At 42.8% G+C, this 14,439-nt stretch overlaps 1 protein-coding gene across 3 annotated transcripts in view; it reads left to right on the forward strand.

Moving 5' to 3' along the window:
- The window catches only part of RUNX2 (RUNX family transcription factor 2), a 155,942-nt gene that overhangs the window by 86,734 nt on the left and 54,769 nt on the right, over window positions 1-14,439 (forward strand). The window contains exon 6 of one of the 3 annotated variants that reach the window (XM_084513418.1): window positions 135-5,148. The exons of the other annotated variants lie outside the window; for them this stretch is intronic. Within the exon in view, the coding sequence (XP_084369544.1) occupies window positions 135-613 (479 nt within the window). The 3' untranslated portion in view covers window positions 614-5,148. Of the gene's footprint in view, window positions 1-134; window positions 5,149-14,439 lie in introns of those variants that run through there. 3 annotated transcript variants of the gene reach the window in all.

Below are 14,439 nucleotides of genomic sequence, written 5' to 3' on the forward strand. Positions count from 1 at the left end.
TATGATCTACTGTTCTTTTGGGGGCCAAAAGAAGTGGGTTTTCTTAAAAAAAAATAAAAGAATCTATCATCACTTGATACAAAAAATGGTATTTACAGAATTGTTTTCCCCCGTCTTCTGTTATAATTTTTTAGGTGCTTCAGAGCTGGGCCCATTTTCAGATCCCAGGCAGTTCACAAGCATTTCATCCCTCACTGAGAGCCGCTTCTCCAACCCACGAATGCACTATCCAGCCACCTTTACCTATACACCGCCAGTCACCTCAGGCATGTCACTGGGTATGTCCGCAACCACTCACTACCACACCTACCTACCACCACCCTACCCCGGCTCTTCCCAAAACCAAAGTGGACCTTTCCAGACCAGCAGCACTCCATATCTCTACTATGGCACTTCGTCAGGATCATACCAGTTCCCCATGGTGCCGGGAGGGGACCGCTCCCCCTCCAGGATGCTTCCTCCGTGCACCACCACGGCCAACGGCAGCACGCTGCTAAACCCTAACTTGCCCAACCAGAGTGACGGTGTGGAGGCGGATGGCAGCCACAGCAGCTCCCCAACCGTTTTGAATTCTAGTGGCAGAATGGATGAGTCCGTTTGGAGGCCGTACTGAGATTTCTTCTGCCCGGCCCGACCTCCGCGAGCCAAAAAACAAACGGTCGACTAACTACGAAGTGCCTGGTTTTTGTTTTTGTTTTTATTCTTTTTTCCTAAAAAAAAAAAAAAAGAAAAAAAAAAAAAGAAAGATTTTACCGATATGTGCAACTGTGTAGATGGGATGATAATGGCCATAAATAACACGAGAGTTACCAACACACCACCACCCATGTTTCAGATTATGTGGATCAAAGCACATATTATTTTTTTCTTGGAACCATTTTACCTTGTTTCATATTTAAGATGTACTTTTTACACACAAAAAAAATCCCCCCCACCTTTTTTTTTCTTTTTTTTTTTTTTTTTTTGTCTGAAGTGTTTTAATAGCGAGTTCTTTTGCCAATGAGGAGAGAACGGACTCCCCAGCTATCAGGAGAAGCATGGTGATGCAAGGCAAAGGCTGCATTCCCTTTTATTTTTTAACAACTAACCATGAACTCCAGATACAGTTGCAATCATACAACGTACGGGACCCTGCTCACACAAGTAGTGCAATTCAACTGGCTTGTATTGGTGCACATAAAAAGGAAAGCAAAGATCAAGTTGCTTCCATTTTGCCGTGATACATTCAGATGAAAGTAGCTGTCCCAAAACTCTGTCCAAGCCTTGCTGCAGATAACAGTTGGAACTTCTCTGTGTTCATTGCTTTTTTAGTCTGTTTTGTTTTTTGGGGGGTACTTAACAAGAACAAGTTTTCAAGTTAGTCTAGACAACCCTGGGGTTTCCTTTTTGCTTTTGTGTCCATTTGTTTTGCCTTCGATTAGCCAAAAACCAAAAATAAAACCCAAAACCTTTAAAAAACAAAAATAAAATGTTATTACTTATGCAAAATATGAAAAAAAATGGCAATATATATTACTAGAGCCAAAATGGTATACATAGTATTTGTGTTTGGCTATGTTCTTTTTTATATTTTTTTTTTAAATTATAAGTGTGTAAAATTTGAGGTTGTTTGCTAACATGAATCATCATATAACTTTAAAAGAATATTTATAATTATTTAATGACATTTGGACCCTTTAAACGTTTCTTAATGTAATGATATATCGACTTCGGTCTCTAAAAGTGTTTGTTTTTTTTTTCTTCATCACATTTCTGCGATGGTGTAAACCTCAAAACTTGACCCAACTCTGAAAAGCAGTTCCAGTGTGAACCAGTTTACAATGTGACTTAAAAATGAAAAACCCAACCCAAACACATCCACATCAAATGTCTTTGGATGTAGGATCTTTTTATATAACTTATGAAGGAAATATTGTGTTTAAAATATTTTATTATCTGTCTGGTTGCCTTCAACACAGTCTTGCCTTTTAATCAGTAATTGTGGAGACACTGGAAAAATGGTAGGAAGGATGAAATGTTTTCTACCCTTCCCCTGATTTCTTTTTCTCCCAGAATTTTTTGCAGAACTTCAAAATTTGAAAGTTTTCATATTTAAAATGTTCTGACAACACGATTTGAACTCTGACAGACTTTTTTCTCCAAAGAAATATCAAAATCATTTCAAAAGCTGTACTTTAAAACTAATCATTTGTTAAGTTTCTCAGAAATCGGAGTAAGGGAGAACTGGTATAACTTTTTCCTCCCCCTGAAATTTCAACCCATTCTATGGAATAAAAAGGTTTAAAGCTGAGACAGAAACTTCCCATCCTGTTAGGGAATCACCCATCATTAGCATTAAATGCTAGACTCCTAAAGCTGTTGTGTTTACTTTGCCATACTAGAAAAACAAGCACAAGCTCAGCAATACTCGCCTCCTCAAACCCAATGCTGAAGATAAAAGTCACTTTAAAGCCACCCCGGGGCTCCCAGGCATGGTGCACCCACACGGAGAGCAAATTGCACCCGAACCCCATAGCCAACCTGTCTGCTGCCCATGTGTCCATTGGAGGGGCCAACATTTTGCCCACCCTTGGTGGAACATTAAGCATGTGCTGATGGGGTTGCCCAAGTGTTGCTCTTAACCCTTCAAAAGGGCTGTGACCAGCTGGCACCCAGCACCCCCTTCTTCCCCTGCCTTCATATAGCCATAACCAACAGTCAGGTTGATGGTTGGGCTTGATGATCTTGAAGGTCTTCTCTAACCTAAATGATTCTGATTCTAAGCATCCTCCTCAGGGGCTGCCAGTCACGACGATGCTCCTCGGCTGTACTTGGGTTACCTCCAAAGTATCGCAATAAATCCGTGGTGGCCATGGCCGTACAGAGCCAAGAGCTCATTGGACACCACAGCCACCATCACTGTTAGTTGATAGCAAAGCTGTTAAACTAAAACAAGTCATCCTAAGCATGGTACATTCCTCCAATTTGTGTGACTATGTGCTCTTAAAAAAAAAAAAAAAAAAAGTCTTTGCCTTCTAAAGGTTGTATACCAAGTATGCTTAAAGTATAAGTAAGACACTTTTTTTTTTTTTTTTTCTAATAGTTTTCCTTCAAAGATGGAAGCTGTAATTGATTCTATTTATTGTTGGTTTGTGGTAGCTTGAAGCATACCACTGTCCATTTATTTGTAACTGTAAAATACGTTTGTTAGTCTCAGCAGCACTTAAAAAGCCAGTGTCTGGTTACACATTTCAGTTTTGTTTTTTGTTTAGTAAGCAAGAGAAAAAGATGTACTGCCAGTGCAAGCTGTTTCCTATTTAATAAAAGGTACTATATTTGTACATTATTTGTTATTGCTGAGAAGGGCTTTTTAAGGTTTACTGTATGCATATTAAGTAATTTTTAGGGTGCTTTTGTGTTGAAATGTTGTTAGAGTGGCTGCAGGCAGCAACCCAGATTTTTTTTTTTTTTAAGACTTTGTTGTAAAATTCAAGCACTTGGTTTTTGTTTCTGGATAAATCCAGCACAGACCAGACTTTTGTTTTGCTCAGTACCGACAGAACTCTGCTTGTGTCCCCACGGTTTTTGACCTGGGCCATTGGGGACAAAACGTTCAAAACGTCTTCTCCACCTGGTTGAGGAGCACATGCCTGATCCCTGCTCTGGGCTTCCATCACACCATGCAGGCAGATATCTGACTCTGCCTGCTTGAGCAGAGAGATAGAATGGAAAGGATTTTCTAAGCACTTATGGATGGAGGAGCACCAGCCTGTTGATTTTCGGGAGATCCTGTGCTCCTGAAACCTTGTGGTGCCTTTGAAAAACCTCTCCCTGTCCATCAGACTGGCGAATGAGGGAATTGTGCAGGCTGACACAGAAATGCACATCAAAGCTTTTTGAAAATGCTTCCAAGTCCACTTGGAAATGCTTTTGATTCAGGATTTCAAACCAAAAAAATATAAATAAATAACAATAATAATAATAAAAATAACAACCAACCAACAACCAAAAACATCCATTATGTAGTTAACCTTGTGAGATTATTTGACATTTTGCGAGGTGCTTAGCATTGACAGAAAGGAGCTTTCTCTGAAAGGTACGACAGCCCTTCCCTTTTGAGTGGCAATCTTTGGCACTGGTCGTAGATGTAAAGATAAAAAATTGCCTTTGTTACTCTCCAGCTCTCTTATCCTACCAAAGACTTACTTCCAGCAGAACAGGCACGATGTCCCTTTTTGCTGAATGGGGGATTAAATCCTCCTCCCCATCCTCCCGAGGCTAACCTCATTGGTGTCAGTGGGTTGGGACCAAGGATAAAACAATTTATTCTACCGACAGCGTCCTTAGCGTGGCACTTGTCATTTCTCTTCAAAGACCAGCTGCTGTGTCTTTCGTAGTGTTGACCTTCTTGCCAGCAGCCCCCTGAGCAAGGGTTTACCAGTTTCGACAGGTGCCATCTTGAGTGGGGGAACTTTTGCACTTTCACACTTAGCAAAGCAAAGCTCCGCCGCGGCTGGGGGAGCCTGCTGTTGAACGCAGACAACAAGCCATGAACAAAAGCAATAATTAAAACCTGGACCAGCCATGAGTACAAGATCAAAGAAGCCCAATTCTCTGAACCCCTGAATTTCTTCTTGTTTTTCTAAATATAATGCATTTCATTCATTTCATTTTAACATTTTCTGAGAACTTTTTAGATGTTTGTTTACTTCCGTGTTTACAGATAACTCTTTGCTTTTTTTTTTTTTTTTTTTTTTTTTTTTTTTAATGCAGTACTTTTAAGTATATCAGCCAAAACCATACTTTTACAGTAACTTTTGTTTTAGGTAATGAGTGACATTCCATTTTTTTTTTGTTGTTAAATATGCTTTACCAGTCTTGAATTTCTGCTGGAACAAAATATTTGTAGCATTTTGTGTAAATACAAGCTTTAATTTTTTTATTTTTTCAAATGCTGTCACCGGAGATTTGCTTTTCATGCACATATTGTACAAACACATTCTGCTTTATGCCACAGACGATGATTGTGGATCAGTTTACTTCAACTTCAAAGGGACTATTTGTATTGTATGTTGCAACTGTAAATTGAATTGTTTGGCATTTTCTCATGATTGTAATATTAATTTGAAGTTTGAATTTCATTTTCAATAAAATGGCTTTTTTTGTTAATGTTCTGCTCTGCTTCTTTTTCTTCCACTATCTCCTCTTAGCCACGCAGCTCATTTTCGTGATCAGGCAGGGTTGGGTAAAGTCAGGATGCAGTAGGACACAGTACTGGCCCTTCAGTAGTGGCCCCATCAATTTCTGCATTGCTTAAGTTTTCAACTGAATATATAAAAATAAAAATAAGTTTCCAGGTCTACAGGTGGTAAAGGACACCTTCTAAACCCGATCTCAACTGTTGCTCCTTTTCCTGAGTCTGCAAACTGTGAAAACCCATGTTTCTTGGGAGACTGCATCTTGCCAGGCTGTTAACTCTGAAACCTAACAAATGCCATTAGCGGGGACATTCTGGTGCAGTGGGTCTTTGAGCAGAGCTTGGACAAGGACAAGATGGAAAGGGTTTCCAAACCGGGAGGAGGGATTTGGGTTTATGGCGCTTTTCCAGGATGGAGGCAGCACTATCCCCACCTCTTCCTGGTCAGGCCTGAGGAATGCAGTTACAGATAATCTTGTGATTTGCATGGCCCGAGGCAAGAATAGTTTCCAAGCAGCAAAAGATATATGGATAGGGAGGAGGCTGGGGAAGGAGGTTATTTCTCCTCCAGCCTAGTGTCAGGGCTAGGGGGAGATGCAGCTAATGAAGGTGATGTTAAGTTCACCCAGGGCTCTCTGCAGGAGGAGAGGAGAAGACAGGACTTGTTTGCAAGCTTTGTGCCTGGTTTCATAGTAAGTTCATATCCTTTCTAGCTATTTCTTGAGTCTGCAAAATAAAAAGGAACAGTAGCACAGAGGGGCATGAGATTCTGTTCATTGCAAGAAACCCTTAACTCTGAAGTTTAATGAGGGAACTGGAGTGTCACTAACACTGATTTTGTAAGCTCTGTTTGCTTTACCTACACACTTCTTATGTGGTGGCTGAAGACTGAGATACTCTTTGGGGGGTTGAGAGTACTTTTATCCCAGCCCATAACCTGGGTCTTGATTTTAGGAAAGCTTTATTCACGAGTGAGGAACGAAGCAAGCCAGTCAATGTCATGTGGTGTGCTGCTGTACGAGTAGTTCTGGGGAGACTTGTGCTATAAATATTAGTGTTAAGCCTTTCTGCTGCCCTCCCATATACAGGTTAACCCATCCCAGCTAGTCAGAGCACAGATGGAGGTTCATTATATTCCTGCTTTCATGGTCCAGATGCTCGTAAAAAGAAATTTTCTCCGTTTGGCCGGTCAGTGGAGGCCCAGGGAGGCTGTGCCACCTCCATCTTAGAAGGTTTACAGGGCCTTACTGGAAGAAGCCTGGAGCAATCCAGTCTGCCCCTGGAGCTGAGGCTGTCTGAGCAGGAGGTTGGGCTGGAGACCTCCCGTGGTGCCCTCCAGGCCTCATTATCCCATGGCCCCGTGAGTCAGGGAGTGCTCCCTGATGCAGGTAGCTGGCTAAGCTAAAAGCCAATCATGTTATTGTATAGATAACGTATTCAGCTAAAAACACCCCCAAAAATGAGCTTTGAGAGGATGAAATTCCTGCATAAGTGGGCTATCTAGGAGTTATAGCAATCCTTCCATCTTTTGCTGATTTCTGGCACTTTTTCTCTGGGATATCTACAGCACACGTGGTCAGCACAAGGGCTGGAAGAACAAGACCGTCACTGATCCAGGACAGCGATTCCCACATGCTTTCCCCTCTTTGATTGTGTCAGGGGTGTTGCTTTTGAGTCATTTACCCTCTCGCTGAGGTCACTCTCATTGTCATGCCCTAGCCAGAACCCCCTTCAAGGCAAAGTGACCTGTGCTGGTCAGCCTGGAGGACTGCCCGATGTGAAGACGTGTGAAGTAGGGGGAAAGACCAAAGTCCAAGTATTGTTAGGAAATATGATTTAAAGATGCTTCGAGCAAGGAATAATGATCATTGTCTTTTCTACCTTTTGGTGTCAGTAAGCAAACTCTTGCTTTTGGGTTGTGAGGGTTGAACGAGGACTCCAGAAAAGCTCTGGAGCCAGGCTTTTGCTTCATGCAGAGGGCAACATCCCGCTCTGCCTCTCCCTCCTGGCCTCAGTTTTAACTTTTTAATTTCCTGTGGCTGTAAGCAGCACCGGTGGGGCTCAAAGCAAGCCACATGTTGGCAGCCACAGGCCTAAATCAGTCTTTTCTGTGCCTAAAACAAGCTCTTGGGGAGGAACACAGGGGAGATGGAGTGGGGTCTGACTTTACAGCTCAGCACCAAGCCCTACGTTGGCACCAAATAAAAAAGTTCATTACACTGCTTAGTGGAGGAAAGGAGGAAATAACCTGGGGATATATTCGGGGATTGACATGAACGATCTAGTCACGTTCTGCATGGCCAGGAGGGAAGTAATCAGTATTTTGGGGTGAAATCCATTCCCTAGGGGACTGTTCATGGATGGTCAATACCATAAGCCATATACATGGGATATGGGATCCGCTCTCTCTGGATCCCACATCTGCATAGCAGAGGGGATAGTGAAGCACTGGGAAACAGCTTCGCAGTACAGGCACTCAGCACATGATTAAACACTTGCAGAGAACACCCTGAGAGTACTATTCTCCAAAAATAGTTATTGGACAGGTTATAATTACGGGAAAATCCACTAGAAACCTAGAACTGGTGGATGAGTGATGGGGCTGGCTGTGGTGGATAACATTTTGGGAGCACGTTGAGCATTTCTATTCAACATCTTGAAGGAAAACCTTTAAAGTGAGCTTAAAGAAAAAAAAAATAAATATGTAGCATTTGAAAGGGCTGTCTTTGGCATTCTGTAATTGTATTTTTTCCCTGTGGATCTGATGGTGCAATATCAGCCAGGGATGCATGGGCATACAAAGAGAAAGCTGAAACTTCCAAAAGCGTCTGGTGAGCTGTTGCATTGAAAAGAAAACAACTTGGGACTTATGAAGTAATTGAAAATCGAAGTTATCACTTCTGCTCTGACTTGCTTTCACACAAAGGAATTGCATGTACTATTTAGGGTGGATGCGACCTGTGTTTCTAAGGTCAAGTAGTCTTGAATTTCCCTCATTGATACTAATTCCTAGACTTTATCCAGCTAGAGCTCTTTATCTCAGCTCTCTGAAGCACTCTCTGACTTCTCTGTGCTCCAGATGCTGTTACAATTGGAGTGGGAGAATAAAAGAAAACCCCTATAATTATATTTGTAAGATGTTGTAAAGATGACACAAACTACCTTTGGTTCTGCAGCTGGGAAATCTCAGCTTCATCTGTAATTTTCCAGGCAGCTTTGGACACCTCTTTTTATGCCTCAGTTTCCCTAAACATAGAACTGGGAATTTACTATATTCTTACTTTAGCAGGGTGTCCCATGCACTCACTGTTTATAGGAGCTTTGAACTTTTTTTGTTGTTATTTAGCTCTTTTTACTACAAACCCAATGTTTGGTCTCACACCATTGGACAGTGTCCTTTGAAACAGCACATTTCTAAACCACATGTTTAGAAAAATTGACCCAGTTTCCAGACTGCTGATCTGGTCAAAAAACAATGCGGAGCTAAGGCCAAGTTGTGCTGTCTCAACAGATTTCCTCGGCATTTGCAGTGGGGCAGGGAAACAAGCAGAGAGGAGCTTTGGGCTGCGGTCCGTGAGCGCGGCGCTTGGCCGCTCCCTCCCGGCAGCTTTATCGGGATGAGCAGCTGGAGCTCGCGGGATGTCCCAACACTTAGAGGAAAGCAAACAACCCCTGGTAAAGTTGATATGCTGCAGCAACTTGCCACTGATTAATGGGACCGCCGGGCCAAATGCAGATGGTGATTACGCCAGTAGAGATCAGCTGAAGTCCCTCTATTAATAGCCCTGCATTTTTGGATGCCAGCAATTCTCAGCCCACACATGTCAGTGTTATCAGCGAAAGATCACTGAAATGCTGCTTGGAAAGAGTCTCTGTGGGTCTCGCAGTCCTACAGAGGCTCTGTGCAGGACCACCACCACCAGATCTGCTCACTTTGTCCAGTGAGTCTTGTAAATCTTTTGAGCAGAGAGATGGAGCCGGGGTTCTGGCAGGACATCCCATTCCCACTCTTCTCCCACCACCCACCCCAAACCTCCTGAAATGCACTCTGTGGCTTTTCCCCTGGCTCCTTTCCCTGCCTGTGGGTTTGGGGACGCAGGTTTTAAAACCTCGTTGCATGTCTATAGGAGGCTAATGCTTGGTTGCCTCTCCTTCCCACCCCTTCATCTGTGTTCTTGCAGGCTCTGACTTTAAAACCCTTTAAAAAAAAAATTCAATCACAAACACCGAGACAGTCAACCCCACGGATTACTTGCTTTTCCATTTCTGCCATTGAAAAAAAAAAAAAAAAAAAAAGGCCTTAGTAGCTTAAAATGATGCTGTTGCATCCCAGAGCTGTGAGGTAGCTTCTCCCAGGAAAGCACAGCCTTTATCCCTGCCCAGGGCACTACGGCATGTGAGGAGGGTTTAGAAGTGCCAGGAAAAAGGCATGAAAAAAGCAGTGGCTTTGTCTGCAGAGGGGAAAAAGGGAATGAGAAAAACAAATAGCAAATAACCCAGACAGATCTCTGGAAACCTGACGGTGAAGGATCTTTCTCCCTTCGTTGCCAGTTGTGGTGTTCTCCTAACTAAGTAGGATGTCCTCATCTTTTAATAATAGCCAGCCCAGATGCTAATGTCTATTCTGCAAATGCTGCACAAGTGAGAAGGAGAACAGCTGATTTCTGTTAAGATGAACACCAGAAGAATAAGCCAGAAAGTATGAGAAATCTCCCGAGGTTTTTCTTTGTAACCCCCTGTTTGGCAGCTGGATCTCGAAACCAGGACTGATATCGAGCCTCTACTTCTGTCCCTCTGCTGCTCCATGCTGGGGGTGAAGGTGCATTTTTTCTGCACTGCTCACAAATTTTGAGGAACAAACAGCAGCACTAGCAGGAATTTTGCCCACAGCCTGTGGCTTTTGCAGAAAAGCTGTAGAAAGGACCAGTCGATGAGAAGTTTGCTTGACATGCTCCTTGCCACAGAAATGGTAACGTGGTGGACAGGGGCCAGGGGTTTAAACTGGCATCTTTGTTCCATTTTTTTTTCTACTTTCCCCTCCACCCTATTTTCTTTCCTTAGTCTGTCTTATTTGTCTGGAAGAGAGTACTTCACACTACTAGATAAAGACAGGATTGTCTTTTTATAAGGTATTGTATTGGGCATTAAGAAAGATGTCTCTTACTCCCCTCATACCACTCCTTCCATCATATTTTCCTTATTTCCTTATGTGATACCCTCCAGGCAGGGATCTTGAAAATCACAGTAAAATCACTCATGGTTGTAATGCACTTATAGGTACTGGATGGAAAGTGTTAGAGAAAAGTAGGCTACGAGGTAACGTGATATCTTGTATTTCTGCAATGGGTCAACGACCAAGAGGAAAAAGACGGGACAGTGCCTCATGTTCACACATTTTTCTCTCGTACTGAATGGCAGTCCTCGAAAACAGTTCCTAGAAACCAGGGAAAAAAAAAAAAAGAAAAAAAACACAATTGTGAAACGATGGGGAGAACTCATCCAATGTTTAGGATTGCCGGCTAATGACTGCAGATAAAGATGTTTACAGAGAACTTGTGCAACTCTTATCCTTGCCAGTGAGTGAAGGTTTAGTACGTGCCGTTTCAAACTTACCCGGCTCCGCCTGACAAAGAGGATCCCCCCAATTGCTATTTTCATAAGTTTCCAATTAGAAACTCATTTCAGTCGCTCTGTTTAACAGGGCACATGGATGTTTTTTTTTTCTTTGTGTTCCGCATTTGTTTATTAAAGATACTTTCTTCGGGATAGTCACGTTAAGCCTGGCACTTTGTTTATTATGGATTTCTGGCCTAAGGGAGCTTGCCAGCTGAAAATACCAACAGAAAACATGCTGGTGAACTCAATGTTACCTGGTTATTTTCTCTTGTGCTCACTGATCCAGGTCTGTGTGGCACAGAGGGACAAACCCCGTTCCCACTGCATCGGCAGCACTGGGCGGTGGAGGATGGAGAGGACCCTGTGCTCAGGGCTGAGGGCGTTTGGCTGCTCACAGACACACACCTGACTGCATCAGGCCTCCCCATCTGGGAAAAAAACTAGAGAGAGGTAATTTAGGTCATGTGCAGCGTGACAGGACCCAGAGACAGGAAAAGGGAAACCACTGCTGCTTGAGAAAGCAGCAGCTGTGAGGAGCTGGCACGGCCCTAAGTCCAGTTTCGGGGGCTCACGCCCATCCCAGCAGGGCCGAGGAGTGAAACCCCAATGAAAGTGGATGAATGAGTATATCTCATAAACAAAAACCCTCTCCAAGGCAAATCTCTACACCCAAATCCTGTTTTTCCTCTGGACACAGCAAGGCCCTGAAGTCAGTCCCTGGTCCAGCTGCCCCAGAATCTGCTCCCAGATCTGGAGGTCTGGGATCAGTGTTCATGTCTTGCATTTGGGTCTTTCTTTCTACCTAAAAAACAAGCTAAACCCAGAACCTGTTTGTGCTTTAGGGAATTGCATGCTTGCTGACATTGCTAGCTTTAACTTTGATGTCACTATCGACCCTTTGGCATTGCAGGTGCTGCTTTGTTAAAGTAATTTCATTGTAAACCCTCCTGACCCGTGAGGCTGACACCAGCTGGGATCCATCCCTTTCCCTTGGGCGCAGCCCAAGCCTATCTCTGGTGCACTTCTCCCATCCCATTGTGTCCTTGCACTTGCCAACATCTTTCAGTCCCACACAGGTGTTGTGGACGAAGATACATTAAAAAATTAGCAACCTGGCAAGTGCTTGCTCCTTGCTCAAGACCCATGAAAACATCCACCCCACAGAGGAAAATCTAATACTTTATTTGCAAAGGTCTCCTGCAGGAGATAAGGATGACCACAGACCTCAGACATAGCCAGCGAAATGCAAAAGTAATTCCTTTAGTGCTTCTTTGCCACAATTACAAAGAAGAAATTGAACCTCAGAGAAGAAAGACGTGAAGCTCAGAAACACACCCATATGGAATATGAGAAAGTGGGGGAAACAAAGTTTTCGACTGCCTCCCAGAACGAGAAGTAGTTCATTTCTGAAAATGTTTTCTTAAGCTCACTCACGTCTCAAGTGCCCAGAATTGATGGGCACTTAATAAAAGTTGTGTAATGGTTTAGACAGATATTGGTGAAAAGCCTCTGCATTTACCACCATGTTAAGTAAAGGATGGCTTTAAAAATATGGTCAGAAATGGGAAAGAGTATGTATGGGACAGGGGAGCTGATCTTACTAGGACTCCTCCAGTTCCTGGTCTGTTTGGGAAAAGCAATTGTTATTTGGTTACTTCTCTTAGTTTAAAATGCAGTTATTGGTTTACTTCCAAGTGTTTTTGGCTGCCTTACAACTTTTGTTAAGAAATCAGTATTTCTTCGTAAAATATGTACCCATTTGTTAATATTTGTGACAAGGCAAATTTCAAAGAATTGAAAGCCTGTGATGCCATTTTTCTGGAACAGGCCAATACCTTGCCAGTAAGCACATTTCTTCTTAATAGGTCAATACCAATCTCAGTTAGAAAGAAAAGGCAAGCTGTTGTTTTGGGATTTTTTTCTTTTTTTCTGCCATGGGTGTTGTAGGTGTTTGTTCTAGTTTGGGTTAACAAAAAAAATAAATAAATAGAAACATTGTTAGCAAGGTACGTAGAGGAATACTTCAGGTAATAAATGGTAGAATGAGATCCTGCTGATTTTCCTTTTATACAGAAAATCATCTAAAGTTTTTATGCAGAGAAAGGTGAAAGCAGAGCCTTCAACAGCCATTACCTCCCAACTTGTCACCTGCCAGAGCATCATGATGACCCCTCACAGCCCCCAGTGAGCTCAGGGTAGGGGGCAATGAGTAACTTGCTCCTAGGCTGGGAATTTAACCCCTAAATTGCCCTGAAAAATGTTCCACAAACTATATAGGAAACACAGATTGTTAATTCCGATACCTATATTCCAGAATTAATATCCTCCACCATGCTGATGACAAGCAGAAAGGCATTTGAACCAAGACGTGCTCTGCGAAGGGGATCCCCTTAGACCAACTGCTAACCACGGTCATTACTTTCTAGTACAACTATGAATTTTAGTTCCCAGATTCATCTTGCATTTGTCTTCTTCTTCCAAGACTTAGAGGCCATACATAGTTTGTAATCTTCTCTATGTGTAGCCTTTAGCAGTTGTCTTTGGGAGTTCACAGTTTATCATTTGATCTAATCAGCTGCCCCAAAACTATTTCCTCCCCAAGCCTGACTGTTTCTCTTTCATGAAGTTTTCATCCTTTCACTCCAGCAGCTTGAATTTTAGGTCTGTGACCTTGTATTTTTTTCTCAACACAAAGCTCGGACACTGTGCTCCGTATGATAATAGGAACGTGGTAAGATGCATGACCTTACTTGTTTGTTGCTTGTAAGGTGGCAGCTCTTCCACAGAGAAATTTTCCAGCAGATAAATTGGGGATATACTGGTGCACTGACCATTACTGACAAGCTTTTGCATCTGTTTCCTGGAGTGGGAGAAATCATATAGTCCTTTGCTCAGTGCAGAAAAGCAGAGCATCCAGGAAAAATGAGGGGTCCCAGGCTTTGAGGCATGCTACTGGGTGCAATATGGTTTTGTGCAGATGCTTTCCACTTGCAGCAGGAACCTCTCAGTTTCTTCAGAATGAGGTTTGGCCACTCTCTGGGCTGGGCAAAGGCATGAGAAAGCTGGGAGATGTTGCTTTTCATATCTGATGCAAAGGAAACAGCCTCTGTTTTCTTGACACTTTGACCTCTGTTTTCTTATCAGCCATCACAGCGGTGTCACAAAGATGCTGAAGATAGGAGAGGAAAAGGGCTGAACCACATGAATCTAGTTTCATTATTTGCATTTTATTTGCCCTAACTTCGTCTGGGCTGTTGCATCCTGACTGCCTTGTTTGACTCATGCGTAGAAGCAACTTCTATGAATAACTCTTGCCGCTTTGAGTTGTTTCCATGAATCAGAGAAGGGAGCTCTAGAAACACAAAGCCCAGGGAAACAAAGTGAGAGATTTAGTAAAGTAATACATCCTCCCTTCAGTTTAAAGGTTTAACTTAGATATATTTTTTTAAGATTTTAACTTTCCAATCCCGTTTCCAAGGAGACAGAACTAATGGGATTATACTAGACAATGGTGAAGTCTATCCGTTCTCTAGCCTCTAGCTTTTGAATCCCGTGGCCAGACCCAGCTCTGTGAAACTCTGCAGCTTCAGAGATACTGAACTCAAACACTTTGCACAATGATGTCTCCCCAGCTAGCAGTGATGCCT

This window comes from Aythya ferina, assembly GCF_964211825.1.
Source record: "Aythya ferina genome assembly, chromosome: 3".
Lineage (NCBI taxonomy): Eukaryota > Metazoa > Chordata > Aves > Anseriformes > Anatidae > Aythya > Aythya ferina.